The sequence below is a fragment of the Rutilus rutilus genome (assembly GCF_951802725.1).
Source record: "Rutilus rutilus genome assembly, chromosome: 14".
NCBI classification, from domain to species: Eukaryota; Metazoa; Chordata; class Actinopteri; order Cypriniformes; family Leuciscidae; genus Rutilus; species Rutilus rutilus.
This window is the reverse complement of record NC_140219.1, coordinates 33,960,155-33,980,270: the sequence shown is the minus strand read 5'-3', so window position 1 is coordinate 33,980,270 and position 20,116 is coordinate 33,960,155. Positions and strand designations below refer to the sequence as shown.

General features: G+C 40.6%; 1 protein-coding gene across 2 annotated transcripts in view; it reads left to right on the top strand.

Moving 5' to 3' along the window:
* Positions 1 to 14,118, top strand: part of LOC311303493 (UDP-N-acetylglucosamine--peptide N-acetylglucosaminyltransferase 110 kDa subunit) — a 33,092-nt gene extending 18,974 nt beyond the window's left edge. For both annotated transcript variants that reach the window (XM_084430009.1, XM_084430008.1), the window contains exons 10-22: positions 118 to 271; positions 352 to 453; positions 3,192 to 3,371; positions 3,482 to 3,640; positions 4,754 to 4,843; positions 4,922 to 5,047; positions 5,592 to 5,762; positions 5,847 to 5,963; positions 6,051 to 6,215; positions 7,111 to 7,263; positions 8,242 to 8,494; positions 10,642 to 10,765; positions 13,042 to 14,118. In XM_084430009.1, coding sequence (XP_084286135.1) covers positions 118 to 271; positions 352 to 453; positions 3,192 to 3,371; positions 3,482 to 3,640; positions 4,754 to 4,843; positions 4,922 to 5,047; positions 5,592 to 5,762; positions 5,847 to 5,963; positions 6,051 to 6,215; positions 7,111 to 7,263; positions 8,242 to 8,494; positions 10,642 to 10,765; positions 13,042 to 13,222 — 1,975 coding nt within the window. In that variant the 3' untranslated portion in view covers positions 13,223 to 14,118. The remainder of the gene's footprint in view (positions 1 to 117; positions 272 to 351; positions 454 to 3,191; positions 3,372 to 3,481; positions 3,641 to 4,753; positions 4,844 to 4,921; positions 5,048 to 5,591; positions 5,763 to 5,846; positions 5,964 to 6,050; positions 6,216 to 7,110; positions 7,264 to 8,241; positions 8,495 to 10,641; positions 10,766 to 13,041) is intronic.
* Positions 14,119 to 20,116: the final 5,998 nt, after the last annotated feature.

Below are 20,116 nucleotides of genomic sequence, written 5' to 3'. Positions count from 1 at the left end.
GCCACTGAGGTTCACAGTGTGTGTAACCACAGTCACTCTGGCCGACGGTGACGTCACCCGCACACCCTCTATTGGCGTCTTTCAAAGTCTCACTGTCTGTTTGTGCTTCATGAACAGAATCAGCCCCACGTTTGCTGATGCCTACTCCAACATGGGTAACACTCTTAAAGAGATGCAGGACGTTCAGGGGGCGCTGACGTGCTACACCCGAGCCATTCAGATCAACCCCGCTTTCGCCGACGCGCACAGTAACTTGGCTTCCATACACAAGGTATGAATCTTGAGCCATGACGAATAATACTTATTTTCAGTGTTATTTTGAATTCAAATGGTGCCACTCTCCCCTTAAAGGATTCTGGGAACATTCCTGAGGCGATTGCATCTTATCGCACTGCCCTGAAGCTCAAGCCCGACTTCCCTGATGCCTATTGTAACCTGGCTCACTGTCTACAGGTCTGTCATAATCATTCGTTAACAGACAAGTATGCGTTACTTCAATGAGCTCGTTGTTTCTGCCTTAAATTATTACCTCGTTTAAATTAATACGTTTTTAGCTAACCAGTCACATGGGTCAATTTTTTAAAATCATACATCAGCTGAAAGCTGAGTAAACAAGCTTTCCATTAATGTATGATTTGTTAGGCAATATTTAATATATGATTTGATATGACAATATTTGGCCGAGATACAACTATTTGAAAATCTGGAATCTAAAGGTGCAAAAAAATCTAAACATTGAGAAAATCGCCTTTAAAGATGTCAATTTATGTTGGCGATTCTGCTGCATATTCACTCACAAAAATAAATGTTTTATATATTTATGGTAGGAAATTTACAAAATATCTTCATCGAATATGATCTTTACATAAAGGGATACTCCACTTTTTTTGGAAATATGCTCATTTTACAACTCCCCCAGAGTTAAACAGTTGAGTTTTACCGTTTTCGAATCCATTCAGCCGAACTCCGGGTCTGGCGGTACCACTTTTAGCATAGCTTAGCATAGATCGTTGAATCGGACAAGACCATTAGCATCTCTCTCAAAAAAATGACCAAAGTTTTTGATATTTTTCCTATTTAAAACTTGACTCTTCTGTAGGGCTGGGTATCGTTCAAAAAATTTCGATACCGATACCTTGATTTCGATACCGGTTCCTGAACGATACTTTTTTCGATACCAATTTTATGAAATCCATTTTAACAAGATTACATAACACATTACCTCAGAAAAACTTTGGTTTTATTTTTTCAGTTTGACTCATGCTCCTTAGCCAGTGCACAAAAGGAACAAAATATTCCTTATACATATACATAAGGAACAACATATTTTTTTATAAAGAGCTCATGCACACCAAAGCTGAATTTGTTTGATCAAATATACAGTAAAACTTGTAATATTGTGGAATAGTATTACAATTTAAAATCTTATTTGAATATATTTCAGAATGTAATTTATTCCTGTGATGTCAAAGCTGAATTTTCAAAATCATTACTTCAGTGTCACAGGATCCTTCAGAAATATGAAAACAGTTTTTGGAAACTATGATACATTTTTTCATGATTCTTTGATGAATAGAAATTTCAAAAGACCATCATTTATTTGAAACAGAAATCTTTTGTAACATTACACATGTTTAAGGTCATTTTTGATCACTTTAATGCATCCTTACTGAAAAAAAAAATCTGACCAACCAACACATTTTTGAAGGGCAGTGTAGGCCTACATTCAGTAGGACATTATTGCAATATAAACACTGTCAGAGTGATCAACAAGGTATCTCTTCATTTATGGCTACCAGTCAAAGACGGAGCAACTTTCTGCTCTCATGTTTACTCCGTGCACTGTCAAGGGCTTCATCATATCTGTCGCGGTACCGTCTTTGCAGCCATTATTTTACCGCAAATGCATTGCGCGCTGTTGGCATCGAGCCTGAAGAAATGTAGCCACACTTTTGATCGACTTTTCCACATCTTTAGAGTATTGTGAGTGTGTGTGCTCGCGTTTCATTGAGTATGTGCGCGAGTTTGTGTGTGTGTGTGCTCGCGTCTCATATGAGAATGTGCATGGACAGTTTGTGCGCGCGCGCGTCTCATATGAATGTGCGAGGAGAGTTCCGCGCGTCTCGTGTGTAGAGTTCACGTGTATGTGCGCGAGCGACTTTAGGCGTGTCGTTGTGCATTTCATATGTATTTGTTTGAGCACTGACGTTGACGAGTTAACCCCTTAGGTATCGAAATCTGGTACCGAAAAACAAGTCATTTTTCGATACTCGATACTACCGAGGCAATTCGGTCGGTACCTAAAAAGTATCGAACTCGGTACCCAGCCCTACTCTTCTGTAGGTTACATCGTGTACCAAGACCGACGTACCGCCTGAAAATAGTCCCCAGCTCGGTAACTTCCAACGTGACCGGGACTAAGTTTGTGTAGTTTCAGCCAGCAAGCAGGTTGTCAAGTTGGTTATGTTGACGGAAGTTAGCCTATTTTCAGGCGCTGCGTCATATCATTACGCCTGCTGGACTCATGGTACGGCAGCAAAGTTTCTTGATTATTACGCAGGAATGAGAGTATAGTTCCTAGCCATATCAGCCTAGAAAATCGCAACTTTACATTTTCCGTCAGTCTTAGTACACGATGTAACTAGTCAAGTTTTAAATAGGAAAAATATCGAAACTCTTTGGTCATTTTTTTGAGAGAGATTCTAATGGTCTTATCCGATTCAGTGATCTATGCTAAAAGTGGTACCGCCAGACCCGGAGATCGGCTGAATGGATTAGAAAATGGTAAAACTCAACTGTTTAACTCAGGGGGAGTTGTAAAATGAGCCTATTTCCAAAAAAAGTGGAGTATCCCTTTAATATCCTAATGATTTTTGGCATGAAATAAAAATCGATCATTTTGACCCATACAGTGTATTGATGGCTATTGCCACAAATATACCCGTGCGACTTATGACTGGTTTTGTGATCCAGGGTCACATGTAGATTTCTGAAATGCATAACTTAAAACAGTTACCTCTGATAACAGATCACTCTAAATTGTAATATGGATTTTCTGTAAAGCTGTTTTGAAACTATGTGAACGAATAAATGTGAATGGAATTGAATGTAAGCATCATGAACGTGCACATCCTCACTCCGCTCTCAGGTGGAAACGGTTGTGTGATGCTGTGTTGTTCTCTGCTCTTCAGATCGTGTGTGACTGGACCGACTATGATGAGCGTATGAAGAAGCTGGTGAGCATTGTGGCGGATCAGCTGGATAAGAACCGCCTGCCGTCAGTGCACCCCCACCACAGCATGCTGTACCCCCTCTCGCACGGCTTCCGCAAGGCCATCGCAGAGAGACATGGCAACTTGTGTCTGGATAAGGTGTGTGTATTACACTAAAGGGATTTACACTGGCCTATTCTGCTATAATGTCAGATTTCTCACTTGGCTGAAAGTGTATTTTTCAATGTAATACTTTTCTTGCTTTATAGATCAATGCTCTTCACAAACCTGCTTATGAGCATCCGAAGGACCTGAAGGCCAGTGCAGGGCGTTTGCGTGTGGGTTACGTTAGCTCAGATTTCGGCAACCATCCCACCTCTCACCTGATGCAGTCCATCCCTGGCATGCACAACTCCGAGAAGTTTGAGGTGAAGAGTCTGTTATGTAAAGGTCTTTCTGTTGAGCAGATTTCTGCTGCTATTTGTGTTGCATATGAGAAACGAAAGTAGAACGAAACCGAGCGACTCGTTTGAGCTCAGAACAGATTTACTCGCGGGCCAATCTTGATCTCACCGTTACTACACAGTGCTGGAGATCAAGAAAGAAAGCGTTTGAATTCGCCGCAAAATGAATAACATCGCAGTGAGATCTAGTGAGAAGTGTTCAAATTTGGCGAGAAATTCTCTGTTATAAACCGTATCGGATGAAACGACGCTGATGTGGAAACCGGGAGAAACAATTTGCTGTGAACGAACAAGTTATAGAAGGCTTTTCGATCCACAAATCACCATCATTCACCATGGATTTAATGTAGTAAGGCTAACTGTAACCATGGTATTGTGGCAGAAGTGGTCGAATGTTTTTACATTATTCATCTCAGGGTTCGTACAACCTTTTGAGAGTGAAATTCAAGCACTTTTCAAGTGCTTCACACTTTTTGCAGCACTTCAAAGCTCTCTCTCTCTCTCTATACACATATATATACATACACGTATACATACACATACAGTTTTGTTATTTTTAATGTGATGATTTGTAAAACTGTAGGGAAACTAACACTTTGTGGCAAACAAACACTTTTTTTTTTAAAGACTTGAAATAACCACTATAACCAGTAAGATGGTGGGAGAGGACCACTTATTGATTATTAGCCATTTCCACTAATATATGGAAATAAGTAGGAAGTCACAAAGTCTCATGAAAAGCACAAACTTTTCTTCAAATTGTGACTGAATTGCACAGAAAACAAGTAAAGAGCGCTTCTTTTATAATCACTGAATCGGTCAGTTCAGCATGATACTCTAAAAGATCAATGGCTCATTTAACAATAGTATAATATTTACAGTTTCTCTATAAAAAATGTGGTTTTTGCAAGTTACTGTTATTAATAAAAGTAAATTTTATCTGCTTCTCAGTTCATGCTCAGTGCTTTGTCAAATTGCCAATAAACAAACATGTAATTTTTAGTAACTGCACTTATTAATGCAAAAATAGTAATTTTATGATGAAAAATCCCCCTCATACTGTTGTGTTTTGTGCAGGTGTTCTGCTACGCTCTCAGCCCTGATGACAGCACCAACTTCAGAGTTAAAGTCTTGGCAGAGTCTCATCACTTCATCGACCTCTCACAGGTGAGTATAGGCATTGCATCATCATCTTCCTCCTCCTCTCAGGGGATTTGATTTCATCATGCTTCCATCTCTCCACAGATCCCTTGTAATGGAAAAGCGGCCGACAGGATCTTTCAAGATGGAGTCCACATCCTGGTCAACATGAATGGTTATACTAAAGGAGCGCGCAATGAGCTGTTCGCACTGCGCCCTGCACCCATTCAGGTTGGCCTTTCAGAGTCATAGACTTGCATTGATGGAGAGATCTGGGCCATATTTAGAGGAGCCGTGTGCAACAAATTCCTTAAATTAAAAAGATTTAATGATAATTTTCTTACAATTATAATAAGTATTGTCTTGCATATTGGCTCGAGGCAGCCAGAACAATTAGCATCTTATGTGACCGTTAAAATAGCTATTTTCTATTGTAATATATATTGTAAGATGCCATTACTGTGTTTAAAGCTGAATTTTCTGCATCATTTCTTCAGGGTCACATGATCCTTCAGAAATCATGTTGAAGACACTTCATATTTTTGAGGAAACCGTGATATTTTTCAGGTTTCTTTGATGAATAGAAACCGCATTTTAGCACGTCTTTACTGACAGGCTTGATCAATTTAATGTGTCCTTGCAGAATAAAAGTACTAATTCCTTAAAAATAAAAAAATTAAAATCGTTCTGACCCAAACTTTTGAACGGTAGAGTATATCAGATAATACATGAAGATTTAGTTGAATAATAACTGTATTTTGTCCAATCCGCACAGGCCATGTGGCTTGGATACCCAGGCACCAGTGGTGCTCCCTTCATGGACTACATCATCAGTGACAAGGACACGTCGCCCATTGAGTACGCAGAGCAATACTCGGAGAAACTGGCCTACATGCCCAACACCTTCTTCATTGGAGACCATGCTAACATGTTCCCTCACCTCAAGGTAACGTTCAGTCTCGCATCACATGCTTTTATTTTGATCTACGACAGAAAAGAAGGTTCACGTTTTTCTCTCTTTACCCGATAGAAAAAAGCAGTGATAGACTTCAAGTCAAATGGACACATTTTTGACAACCGCATAGTGCTGAATGGCATCGATCTGAAAGCCTTTCTGGAAAGCCTGCCGGATGTCAAAGTGGTGAAGGTTAGTCGAGAGATCACAGCTTTAATCTACCCGTCATTCCTTTACCCTGCTAAACAGACATGCTAACGTTTCCTCCCCCGCTTTCAGATGGACTGTGATGGTCAAGAGGTGGCTGACAGCAACGGCGCCCTTTCCATGCCCGTCATCCCGATGAACACGGCTGCCGAGGCTATCATTAACATGATCAACCAGGGCCAGATCCAGGTCACCATCAACGGCTTTACCGTCAGCAACGGCCTGGCCACCACTCAGGTACGGCCCTAACGTGCCCGAGGAACTCGTCTTACTGATTTCCCTGCTTCTTCCTGGCTGTGCGGGTCCTGGCTTGCTCTCCGACTGTGTTTAGTCCTGTCCTTCATTCTCAGCATGACAGATCTGTGGATAATTGACCACGTTTACATGCACAACACCAGCCTTCATCCTGTGAAAGAGAGTTACATGCACGCTCTTTTACATTCTTTTGTGATCCTCCATTTTGTTTTGACAAAATTCTGATTTTGTGTCACTGGAATATTTAATGTGTTCACGTGAATCATGCGCACAAACAGAATATATCACTTTCTAATTAATAATACTTCTGAATATGGCTTTTTGTATGTAAATGTGGTCCCTGACACCTCAATCATGCCCGAATTGTTGGTCTAATTCATTATGGCGATTAAAGCAGTGTTGAGGTGTTCTTATCGAACGCGGTTGCGTTTGTACTCGCTCGTGAGAGCCTTGATTTCACTCCGATTGGTGATGAAACGACTCTAATCATCTCAGATCAGTTTCCTCCTTCGATCAGCTCCTGATTGGCTCCTGCTTTAAGGGAAGATCTGGCAAAAAGACGATTTGATGACAGTAGGCGGAGTCAGAATATTACCACATGTTGTTGTTTTTCAGATTTTTACATTGGAGGAGGTTGTAGTATCTGGGACTGTAGCCCTGCAGGTATGGCACACTCGAGCTGGCTGAGAAACGCACGCTTTGAGCAAGGATATGTGCAATAGGCATTTCCCCTTCACTTGGGCCTTCACACGCCACTGCTGTAGGGCACAAACACGGTGGCGGAGAAGCTGGGATGGGCGACACTGTTTTAGGGAACATGCTTGTCTTCTCAGTACCTAAACTCGCGACTCATGTGTTCTTCAACCTCTCTGTTTAGATTAACAACAAGGCAGCAACCGGAGAAGAAGTTCCCCGAACGATTGTGGTGACCACCCGCTCGCAGTACGGCCTTCCTGAAGACGCTATTGTCTATTGCAACTTCAACCAGCTCTATAAGATTGACCCTCCCACCCTGCAGATGTGGGCCAATGTAAGATTTAAAGGGGGAAGATGGGCTTTTATTAACAACACTTGTCTATGCAGTGGAAACGCAAATTGGAATCAGCGCTACAAGTTCAATCTGAACTAAAAAACTAGAGTTGTCAAAATCTGCTGGATGATGCAAAACAGGTCATTTAGACTTTTGCTGACTAATAACAGGGGTATCTGGGTGCAGATAACACAGAGAACGTGTACTTATTGTTTTATTTCCTCATTTACACACAATACTAACATTAATAATGCAAAGCTAGTTAAATCTGTGAACTTATTGAACTATTTCTGTATTATTCACATAGTTCAGGGCTGGGCGGTATAGCTAAAGGCATTACATCTACATAACTGTTTCTCCAGCTAAATAATATCTTTGTTCATTAATACTGAAGTTTTAGCCGTTTTCAATTCTGAAGTCCCCCTGTGGTGAGAATACAGCTTTTAATGGTGTTTATAAGACGATGTGGTGTTTTTAATGTGTTTTAAGACAAACCATGTGTCAAGTCGACACCATTGCTGAGTATTCTCTCCTTAAAACGGCAGTGAACCGCGTAGAACTAACTGAGAACCGCGTATGCTAACTGAGGCAAGGGTGTCGAGTTACATTCAAGATATTTTAAGGCATGAAGAACTTTTTTTCAAGGAAAAAAACATTTAAATATGTAATTTTGGTTTTAAGGGATAAAATTATTGACTATAGGGGGACTTAAATTTTTGCAAAGCACATTCAAAATGAATAATGTACAAAACATTCACAAAATGTGAAAAAAAGAAGAAAAAAAGTGTTTTTATATACACCTACAATAAGGCCCGCAACTGTAGTGACCAGCAGAGGCTTCTCCTGACATGTTTTGTGTAATCTCAAATCTTTGTAATCTTTGACTCAGAGTAAATTGAGATGGTGGTGTTTATAATGGATTCACTGAAGCGAACAGCATGTGCTGGTGGTAAAGCAGCTTCTCTCCTCACTGTGCAGATCCTGAAGCGCGTGCCCAACAGTGTGCTGTGGCTGCTGCGCTTCCCGGCCGTGGGCGAGCCCAACATCCAGCAGTACGCCCAGAACCTGGGCCTGCCCGCGTCCCGCATCATCTTCTCCCCGGTGGCCCCGAAGGAGGAGCACGTGCGGCGAGGACAGCTGGCCGACGTGTGCCTGGACACCCCGCTCTGCAACGGACACACCACAGGCATGGATGTGCTGTGGGCCGGGACCCCCATGGTCACTATGCCAGGTAACACACACGAGGAGCGAGGGGTGTAACGAGACCCTCATGTCACGATTCGATACATATCACGATACTGAACTCACAATACCATATTAATGCGATACTCCAAGACATATGATAGAAGATTAACAAAAGGCTTGGTCTTGGTGCTGAAACCCAAAGCACAGGACAATAGAGACGCCAGAATAACAATATTCATGATTCTGAAGATGAAAATACTGAATTATTTTAGATGAATATGCTTGAACTCTTTCACTGACTAGATATATTTAATATAATGTCGGACACTTTTACTGGTAACATCAGACATCTGGCATTATCAGGACACACACATATTCCCCCAGTGCATTATTATACATTATATTCAACATTATATATAGTAGTTTAATGTAGTACTGACACTAAAACTCTGAAAACAATACATATTGTCACTATCCACGATACATGTTGTTGCGTTTTTGTATTGTGACACGATATGTTGTTACACCCCTACTAGAGCACATGCAAAAAAATTTATGCCTTTTAATTCACAGGCATCAACCCATTTCTCATTATCAGTGTGTTCTGTAAGCATGACTACTGGCACTGCTTATACTTCAGTGGTTTGTTTGGATGGCTAAAAATGACAAGTAAAAAATCCCTTAGACTCAGAGGGACCCGAATCATGTATCATAGAGACACCAACATCCTAGCAACCAACCAGAACACACGAGCAAGTCTTTGGCAAATCCCTCAAGCCTGAAGTATGCTTCAGTTTTGATAAGCACACAGGCGAACACGTGTCACAATAGTTGGTGAAAAACAGTATGAAATTAAAGAAGTATCTCCAAATTCACTGTATTCATAAAATAGTACTTGAAAAGTCCTGGTGAGATTCTGAAGTGAGCATCTAATGGACACTTTGCTATCCCATGAGGCCACGGGGGAGGATTTGTGAATGGCTGGGTGTGTATAATGCGTATGTGTGCGTCTGACTGACTCCGGAGCTTCTAACGGCAGCTGCAGTGACGCGATGACTTTACCAATCACCGATTGGCTCTTATTTAGGAGGCGGGACTTATTCCGCCATATTGAGCATTGCACTTTCCTCTTTAAAAACCAAACAAGTGACCCGTCTTGTGTTATTCTGTAGTCTTCAGTACTACATTCACTTTCGGGGCTTTCGCATTGGATTTGTCTAGGAACGAGCCTCCAGGATGGCTCCCCGAGAACTAGTGGTTCCCATAGGAACGTTTTCCTGGTTGCGTTCGCACCGCCAGTAGGAGCTCTGAAGTGACGTGAGTAGGAGCTCTCACACCGCTCACATTCTCCGTGTTCATCAGTTCACGATCTGTAACAGTCTAATACGTTATTAGCTAAACTGTTATACACAAGTAGACAGTGATGAAGAGTTATTAGCGTATGCCGTGTGCTTGATGTCCAGTGTTGCTGAGCAGAAACACATGATCATGTTTCTCTTGCTCTCCTCAGAGTCGCGTTGGGTTTTCTCCTCAGCGTAAAGGTGATCTCTGTTTTACATGTAATAGAGTTAGTTTCTCGAGTAAATATATAGACTATAGTCTGTATGTTCACAGCCTTTTAATAATGGCGGGTGCCGGTGTTTCAGTGCATTCGGCCAATCAGCGAACACTGACATCACTGTAGTTCCTATAGCGCAGGTTTAGACCGACTCTGAAGGAGTAAATTAGTTCCTCCACAAGAGTTCCTAGAACTAACTTCGTTCCTAGATCCTGCGGTGCGAACACGCCGACATCCAGCTCTAGGAAGTATGAAGAGGTTCCTCCAGTGTGAAAGCCCCTCATGTTGTCATTATCATGTGATCTACTAGCGTCAGTTGTGTCGCTTCACTGTCATTCACAAATCCTCTCCCGTGGCCTCATGGGATAGTAAAGTGTCCATCAGATGTGCAGTTCAGAATCTCGCTGTAAGTATAAGGTCATCCGGGGACTGTTCGCCTACTGTTTGTCAGATGTGATGTGTTTGGACACACTGCTCTTATAGACTGCTCTGTTTTCCCCCTAATATATAGAAGTATTCGATTTCAATCGCTGCGAAAGTACATCCAGCCAAGTGTGACTTTAGCGCAGGCAAACACCTGATGTTTCCTCCAGAGTATGTGTGAATGTTTCTCCTGTGTCTCCTGTGTCCTGCAGGAGAGACGCTGGCCTCACGAGTCGCCACCTCTCAGCTCACGTGTCTCGGCTGTCTCGAACTCATCGCTCAGAGCCGGCAGGAGTACGAGGACGTCGCCGTGAAGCTCGGCACGGATATGGAATTGTAAGCTCACTTTGTCAATTTACACTTTCAAAACCAGACATGTTTAATAGGGTTGGGCTGATAGACGATGTCATCATGATCTATAGTGTGAGATGGGCGCCGCCATGTTTGTTTGCACGGTTCAGAGAGTCCTGTCTGTCTGTCTGTCATTACAGCACGCGAATTCATCAAGTTTGTCCCGAAATACATGAAATTAAGTGGCCGATGAACTGGGAGAAGAATAGAGTAAACTTTATAGTGACTCACGCTATGTGTGTCTGATATTAATAAAACATGTCGACAAATTTGTATTAAGAAAAGCATCTCAAGCACAGCACAAGCATCAGGTTATTGCAGAATTAAATGGAGGGAAAAAAGCAAAAAACAAGCGTAATAAATGCTCACATACATAAGAACATATAATCACAGTAATATATTCATAGACATATAAACAACTAAATAAACCAGAAACAAAAATAATACATAAATTACTCCAAAGTTAATCTTGTCAAGTTTGAGGGCAGATCAAAAACCCACTTCAACATTGTGTGTTTTACAAACTATAAATGTGTTGTTTTGCTAGTATGTATGTGCATTTAAATGTCTGAACCCTAAAATGAACCTTGTGTGGTTGAAAACCCTGAATCGTGAGATATGACCAGCGCTGCGCTCCTCATTGGTCAGCTGCTGCACAGCCTGCCCACATCCAGACGAAACAATCTAGTGGAAAATGAGAACGTTAGGCTAAGTTTTTAACGTTTAATGTTTCCCCTCCCGATGTCATCGGCCATCGCGATGTCTGAATGTGAAGATGCGCTACTTTGGTAGACATCGCCCAGCCCTAGTGTTTAAAGCGGTCATCGGATGCCCATTGTCCACAAGTTGGTGTGAGTCTTTAGGGTGTTCATGTAAAGTGTGTAACAGACTTGGGTTAAAATTCCTCAATGGGTGTGTAAAACAAGACCCTTTACCTCCTCAAAAACAGCTCTGTTCACAGCGACCGTTTACCAGTGTGTGTCTCTTTAAATGATAATGAGCAACTGCAACTGTAATATGGGAAATATGCTAATACAGGGAATATGCTAATACGGGAAATGGTAATACAGGGAATATGGTAATATGGGAAATATGCTAATACAGGGAATATGCTAATACGGGAAATGGTAATAGAGAGCCTAAGTCCCTCCCCTTCCGGTCGACCACCATGGGACCTTATTTCGGAAAAATATTGTATGGTAGTCAATGGCGAGAGACAACAAATATTTTGATCTCGTTTGAATTGTGCCCTGATTTACACATATGATGTTTGTCAATTTAAAAGATACATTTTAAAGTCAAGAAAGTCGCAGCTCAATGTAAAACTGTTGAGGTATAAGACTGTGAAAATACGTAAATACAGAGACTACAAACCCAGAAGGCGCACATGCGACGTCATACCTTTTCTCTCAATGAATGAAGCTCACTTCACTGAAGCTAACGTCTGTCATTTTTTCTATAGTCTTACGTTATAATCGTAACGTAACGCCGTCATGCCTGAGTGTTTTGAGCCAGAATACACACATACGAGCAACGGATCTTGTGACGTACACAGTGCGAGACGAGAGATGTAGTTCATTGAGCGATTTTCACATAAAACTAAACGTTACTCTTCTGTTTTATGACAAACTGCGACTTTCTTGACTTTCATAATTACCTTTTAAATTGACAAACATCATATGTGTAGTTCAGGGCAGAGTTCAGACGGAATAAAAAGATAAATTGTCTCTCGCCATTGACTTCCATACATATTTTTTCCGAAATAAGGTCCCATGAGCCGGAAGCAGAGGGGCGGGACTTAGGCTCTCTATACAGGGAATATGCTAATACGGGAAATATGCTAATACAGGAAATATGCTAAAACAGGGAATATGCTAATACGGGAAATATGCTAAAACTGGGAATATGCTAATACGGGAAATATGCTAAAACAGGGAATATGCTAATACGGGAAATATGCTAAAACTGGGAATATGCTAATACGGGTAATATGCTAAAACTGGGAGTATGCTAATACGTGACTTTCCTTCAGTGGTCGTGGGCGGAGCATTAGAAAATCTAAACGGCTTGATTGAGAGTGTTTAGACTTTTTAAGGATTAAAAAAAAAAACGAGTGAATGGATTTTGTCCATCGTATGGTGGCTGTGTCCACACACTACAAACAGATTTATATGCAAACGCCACATAAAAGTGAATTTTGCATCCGATGAGCCTTGAGGATCAGCGCACCTTAAACCCGCTGTTCTCTTGTTCCCGCTCAGCCTGAAGAAGGTGCGCTCCCGCGTCTGGAAGCAGCGCATCTGCAGCCCGCTCTTCAACACCAAACAGTACACGCAGGAGCTGGAGAGACTGTACCTGCAGATGTGGGAGCATCACGCCGCCGGGGCCAAGCCCGACCACCTGGTGAAGATGCAGTCTGTGGAGAGCACCGAGAGCACCTGAGCATGTGTGTGTGAGTGTGTGTGAGTGTGTGGCAGTCGATGAGAGACTCACAGGTGAGCACCGTCACGATCACCCCGGACAGCCGGACCGAGACCTCGCACTCTTCCCCTTGATGTTTGTTGGCTCCGCTGATTTTGTTTTGTTTTTCTGTGGTTGATTTGAAGTGGATCTGAAATACGGACACGATCCTGAAATGTAACCGTCAACACAAAAATAATCAACGCAGATGGGTCTTCTTTTGTTAGTTAGTTAGTTAGGTCATGTGCGTCTTGAACTCTTTTAGCTTCGTCATCATGGCTTAAACCCGGGTGACGGATGCACACCTCGGATCTCCAGTGTTTTCCCCAAACGAATGCCAACTTTGTGTCCGTATGCAGTCAATAGCAAATAATCCCTCTCTTGTTTCTGAGAACATGCTGTGTGAACACGCTAACCAGAGGAGTGTCTCATTACACACACTGACTAAAGCCCTGCGAACCGCTCAAGTGTTGACTCCTGCTTCTTCTTGATTTTTTTATGGTTTTACCAGGAAAGGTGTAGGTAAGTATGTTGTAAGATGTTTTGGTTTTGTACACTGTCTTCCTATGAACTGCTTTTATTTAAGCTCTGCCCGTGTCAGTTCTGCAAGGCTCTACATGAACTGAAATAAAGAGATGTGGCAAACCTTGAGGAGAGTTGCACATACTTGGCTGCGGTTTTCTTTTCTTTTTTTCTTTTTCATCGTTCCAGTCCTTTTAGGAGCCGACACATTATGAAACTAACAATAGTGACATACTGGTTATTGTGATGATATTGCTGTTACGTTGTTGCTGACTGAACTGTGATGTGCACCCATTGTAAATTTGATCGCTGTATTCAGTTGAGTTCAATAAAGAAATGCTGAAGATGTTTCTACACTTGGGTTGCCTGTCCTAGATCCTTCACATTGGGTTAAACGCTGCATCGTTCATTAACTAGCTGATATATATTTATATATAGCTTTATTACATGGCTTGGTTGATTCCAATGTAGAATGCGGTGTGTTATTTCTTGTTATACCATGGTCTGGGTGAATACTCGATTCTGATTGGCTGCAGGGTGTCCATTAAAAAGTGATAGAGGACACCTAGTAAAGGAGTTCTGGTGAAACTGACTGTTTACCGTTCGAAATTAATAAATAAATGCGCTGGCTACATCAGCTGTGAGTAACCATAGCAACAGGCAGTAAACTGAAGGGTTCTACGAGCTGAGCGGACTATAAATATCTCCGGTTGCTAAATAAACTGTCAGGCGTAACCAGGGAAACCAAGTTATTGTTTGTAAAAACTTTAGATTTCGATTGTAAAACTAATTAAAATATAAACTAATGTTTTAGAAATGTGTTATTTGGCAAGTGACCATGGCTTAAGCGGGTTAATGCCCGACGAGGTGTCCATTGTCAGGTATTAATGGACTTCGCTGCGCGTCGGACGGTTCACGCCTCGCCGTCGTCCATTAATACCTGACAATAGACACCTCGTCGGGCATTAACCCTTACATAACAGACGCTGCGAAGTATAACACACCGTTGCCATGAAAAACAGAGCGTTGCTATGGACGCGGAACGGACTATTTTCTTTAGCGGAAGCAATACAATCGTTTTTTAAATCAATAAACTCCTTTTTAAATAAATATTTTGTGTCAAATTATTTATTTATTTTGTAGGTAGCCATGTAATAAGCGGGATAATGTATAGCGAGGCGGTTGTTATAGCGAATACAACCCCTTCAGGCTGATTCAAGACCTCTCCTGTTCAGCCTGTCGGGGTTGTTATTCGCTATTAGGGGTCTCCAACACGTAGCTTGCGTTTATATACTGTCTATGGTCGCTCGCGAGCTACCAGTAGCTCGTGGCCTGATTGGAGGTAGCTCGCCAAGGGGCCATTCACATATCGCGTCTTTTGCGCGCTCGAGTTCGTTATTTCAAATGTAGGCGCACTCATTTTTTCCAGGCGCAGCGAGCCGAGATGAAAAGATCTCAACTTTTCAGAATGCCGCAAGCGCACTGCAGGTCATGTGACAAGAACCAACCAATCAGCTACGGCAAGCGTTTTTCGGTGGTGGAAATCCGTTAGCTACTTGCTAAAAAACGTATTTGTCGTTGTGGAGAGCGCAGTGCATGGTTGCATAGCAACGACAGACGCCACGGGAAAATAGTATACTGTATGCAAAGTACAATTTTATATAAACATTTTTTTTATCTCTGATTCTGTTCTTTTCTCTGATATTTAAGACATATATAGGCCTACAAAGACTCTTTTAGGTCTAAAACAGTTTGGATAGTTGTTAATATGAGAGTTATGAGACATTATTTTAGAGATTTAAGTATTGTGTTACATGAGTAGCTCTCGGCCACTTTCATTTTTAAAAAGTAGCTCTCAAATGAAAAAGGTTGGAGACCCCTGCGCAACCGCCTCGCTCTACATTATCCCTTACTTAATACTTTTCACACAGAATGAATGCTGAAGCCCGTCTTACACAGATATAGAGCCATTTCTCATGGTTATGAGTGTGATATTGCTCATAAACATCCAGGTATATGATACAGCTTTTCATTCTTCAGGTCAATCATATATTCATGGAATAAATCAGGTTGAATAAGGAAAGCGATGTGTTTGTCATAGGATCCTTTCAGTGATTAAAGTTTCCACAGTCATCGCATGTGCTGCACTTTGTTGTTTTATTAGTTTATTTTTGTTTATCTGTTTACCTTTTTTATAATTGAAAAGCTAATAAAGATATAGTTTGATAAGTCCTGTAATGTGGTTTTACAGTCCCGGTACAGACCCTGGATGGGGGAAAGAGAGACGCTGTCGCTTTTGTGTTCCTGCAAGAAATGTTGTGGATATCTTGCAAAACCTTTGTTTCGCTGGGAAACTGCGTTCACCCGCAAATAACTTGTTTGTGAGCAAAATGTATTTTTATTTTTTGTGATCAACTTTGTATTATCTTTAGATATAACAGAATAACATCCGTTCGAACAAACAGACGGGGAGCAACAGACATATCAGTAATTTAGCAATCTGAAAGAAAAGGGGGAGGGGAAAAAAGATGTTTATATGGTCATTCCTTTATGTAATCCGATATGTCGGAAGATAAACACTGTCTTGCATTAATGGATCTAGGTTTAGCTGGTCATTCGTGCTGTTGTCCATCCACACGTCACTGCAATGAGGAGATCATGGATCCAGCAAACACCTTCTCCTGTGTGATGAAGGTCTACAGGAGTCCGAGTCATCACTGAGAACACACACCTGGATATGGGATGATTATAGTCTCAAAAAGATTAACACGTGTAAGCACACTTATCAATGAACTTGATACATGTTGCAGAAATGTTTTATCCATGCCTTTCAACTTGCGTGTGCAAAATTCAAAATTGAATGAATGTGAAGCAATTTGTACAAATAGAGACATTTTTGTGAATACAAATGTTTTCCTTTGTATTAGTGTATAATAGTTTGCGCATGCAACACAGAAGATGTGCATGTGTGGATCAGGTGACACGCGTGCATTCATTGACGTATTCTCTGAGTCGATCTCATTTGATTCATTTGGATTTTGAGACTTTATTTTCACGGTTTTTAAGCATTTCCCAACCCACACACAAACAACTACAAATGAATAGGCCTGGTGCTAATTATTAATGTGTGCACAACTATCCATCTATTTGACAAATTCACAAATGTGCGTCGCTACATTTAAACTAATACAATACAACTTGTGTGTGCAAAATCCAAAACCACATGAATGTGCAGCATTTTGTACAAATAGACATATTTGTTAATACAAAACCTCGATTTTGTATTAATGTGGGCCAGAATTTGTGCATGCAACAAGTAAGATGTGCATTTGTGGATCAGGTGACACGCGTGCATTCATTGACTCGTTTCTGAGTCGATCCTATTTGATTCATTTGGATTTTGAGACTTTCATTCCGCAGGTTTCGCCTTGCAAGATCCACACACAGCTGTCTAAGAAAACCTGCTACCACTAGATGGCAGTATTCTGCTAAAACAGACAACGGCAGCATAATAACGCGTTCTTCCCCATTTAAGACGCTTAATGAGAGTGGTATTGAAGCACCAAATTTAGTACACAATATAGTCCTACCTTATTAATAAAGCATACTTTATAGAGGCAAACAGATTACATCAGATTATGAACAACACCCACAGAAAACCATTATAAAACGCTTAACGTGCAATCGCGCGTTGCATGTTCAATGGTGTAGGCCTATAGGCTACTGAGTTTAAATATCACCGTCTTACTGCATTGAAGTTAAGCTTTTTCTTTATAATATGCTCTATGGGAGGAAAACTATAGAGCCTACAGACAAGAGCCTATGAACGCGACGCGCGGCGTTTCATGTTAATGGCATTTTCCTTCCTGTAAAAAAAAACAAAAAAAAAATGTTTCGCAGTTGCGTTCATATTATATGCTTATTTTTATCTGACTACACATAATATACATATTATACAAGCTTTGGAATATGAAAATGTCTGTTTTTAAATGTTAAAGACGATTTTCACAGTAGCCTACATTTGTTTTCCCTTGACCCTTAAGCCATTGTTATAGGCTAGTCTATAGCACGATTAGTTTTAACTATATGCAACCATTGTATATCGACATGAAATATTAATTGAAAATCAACTGGCCCTACGTGTGCATATTTGTACATGAGAATGCTTTGACGCGCTAACCACGGCTCATGCACAAGGGAACGTCTGCCAATTCCACTGCGTTAAAACATATAATTTGTTTTCATTCAAATTACTTTTAATATTTAAAAACAGACATTTTCAAATTCCAAAGCTCGTAGAAGGTTCCTGTAAGACTGATTTACAAGTAAAATTTGGACAATACTTCCCTTAATTGCTATTTTTAAATCTAAATTGAAAACTTATTTTTATTCCCTGGCATTTTAATTATCTCCTGATGCTGTTTCTGCCTGTTCTGTTTGGTTGTTTCTATGTTTTATTCTATTTGTTTTTACTTTGTTCAGCACTTTCAGCACTTTGGATAGCCCTGCTATGTTTAAATGTGCTTTATAAATAAAATGTACTTAATTACTTTCTTACTTTACTTCATGTACTGTATGTAGCCTGTATTCTGCAGAAAAATACTGTAATTCACTAAAAGGGTTTTTTCATGTTCAAAATGGTTGTAGTATGTTCCTAGTGACTAGACTGGCTTACTACAGGTGAAATTGTCCAAATACCTCCCTTGCCTATTTACAGTAAACAATATTTTTTTTAAACAAAAATTACTGTAATTAACCAAACAGGTTTTTGGTGACTTACTACAGGTGAATAATGCAACATTTCACCTGACTATCACTAGGAACGTATACTACAACCTTTGGAACATGAATAGAAAAACAATTTACAGTAGGCTAATTTGAAAAATCGTACTGTTGTTCAATCGGGATATTGGCTGGACATACACTAGGCTAAGTCAGTCTGCACACTAGGTATTTACCACAACCTTGGAAGTAGCCTATTCATTTGAATGTATGACTGGACGTTTATATTTTTTAACTGTGAGTGGAATTTGCAGATGGTCCCTTTAGAAAATGCGGCGAATATCAAACCTAAAACGTACTTCACTGAGCTCTCGGACGGTTTCTCTCATACACATGCAAAGTTAAAAGCAACTGCATAATTTCATGTTAAGCTTTTTCTTTTTAACAGGCTCAGGAAGGGAAATGCCATTAACATGAAACGCCGCGCGTCGCGTTCATAGGCTCTTGTCTGTAGGCTCTATAGTTTTCCTCCCATAGAGCATATTATAAAGAAAAAGCTTAACTTCAATGCAGTAAGACGGTGATATTTAAACTCAGTAGCCTATAGGCCTACACCATTGAACATGCAACGCGCGATTGCACGTTAAGCGTTTTATAATGGTTTTCTGTGGGTGTTGTTCATAATCTGATGTAATCTGTTTGCCTCTATAAAGTATGCTTTATTAATAAGGTAGGACTATATTGTGTACTAAATTTGGTGCTTCAATACCACTCTCATTAAGCGTCTTAAATGGGGAAGAACGCGTTATTATGCTGCCGTTGTCTGTTTTAGCAGAATACTGCCATCTAGTGGTAGCAGGTTTTCTTAGACAGCTGTGTGTGGATCTTGCAAGGCGAAACCTGCGGAATGAAAGTCTCAAAATCCAAATGAATCAAATAGGATCGACTCAGAAACGAGTCAATGAATGCACGCGTGTCACCTGATCCACAAATGCACATCTTACTTGTTGCATGCACAAATTCTGGCCCACATTAATACAAAATCGAGGTTTTGTATTAACAAATATGTCTCTATTTGTACAAAATGCTGCACATTCATGTGGTTTTGGATTTTGCACACACAAGTTGTATTGTATTAGTTTAAATGTAGCGACGCACATTTGTGAATTTGTCAAATAGATGGATAGTTGTGCACACATTAATAATTAGCACCAGGCCTATTCATTTGTAGTTGTTTGTGTGTGGGTTGGGAAATGCTTAAAAACCGTGAAAATAAAGTCTCAAAATCCAAATGAATCAAATGAGATCGACTCAGAGAATACGTCAATGAATGCACGCGTGTCACCTGATCCACACATGCACATCTTCTGTGTTGCATGCGCAAACTATTATACACTAATACAAAGGAAAACATTTGTATTCACAAAAATGTCTCTATTTGTACAAATTGCTTCACATTCATTCAATTTTGAATTTTGCACACGCAAGTTGAAAGGCATGGATAAAACATTTCTGCAACATGTATCAAGTTCATTGATAAGTGTGCTTACACGTGTTAATCTTTTTGAGACTATAATCATCCCATACCTGGACTACACCTCATCAGTTTGTAGTGAGGAGGACTAAACTACA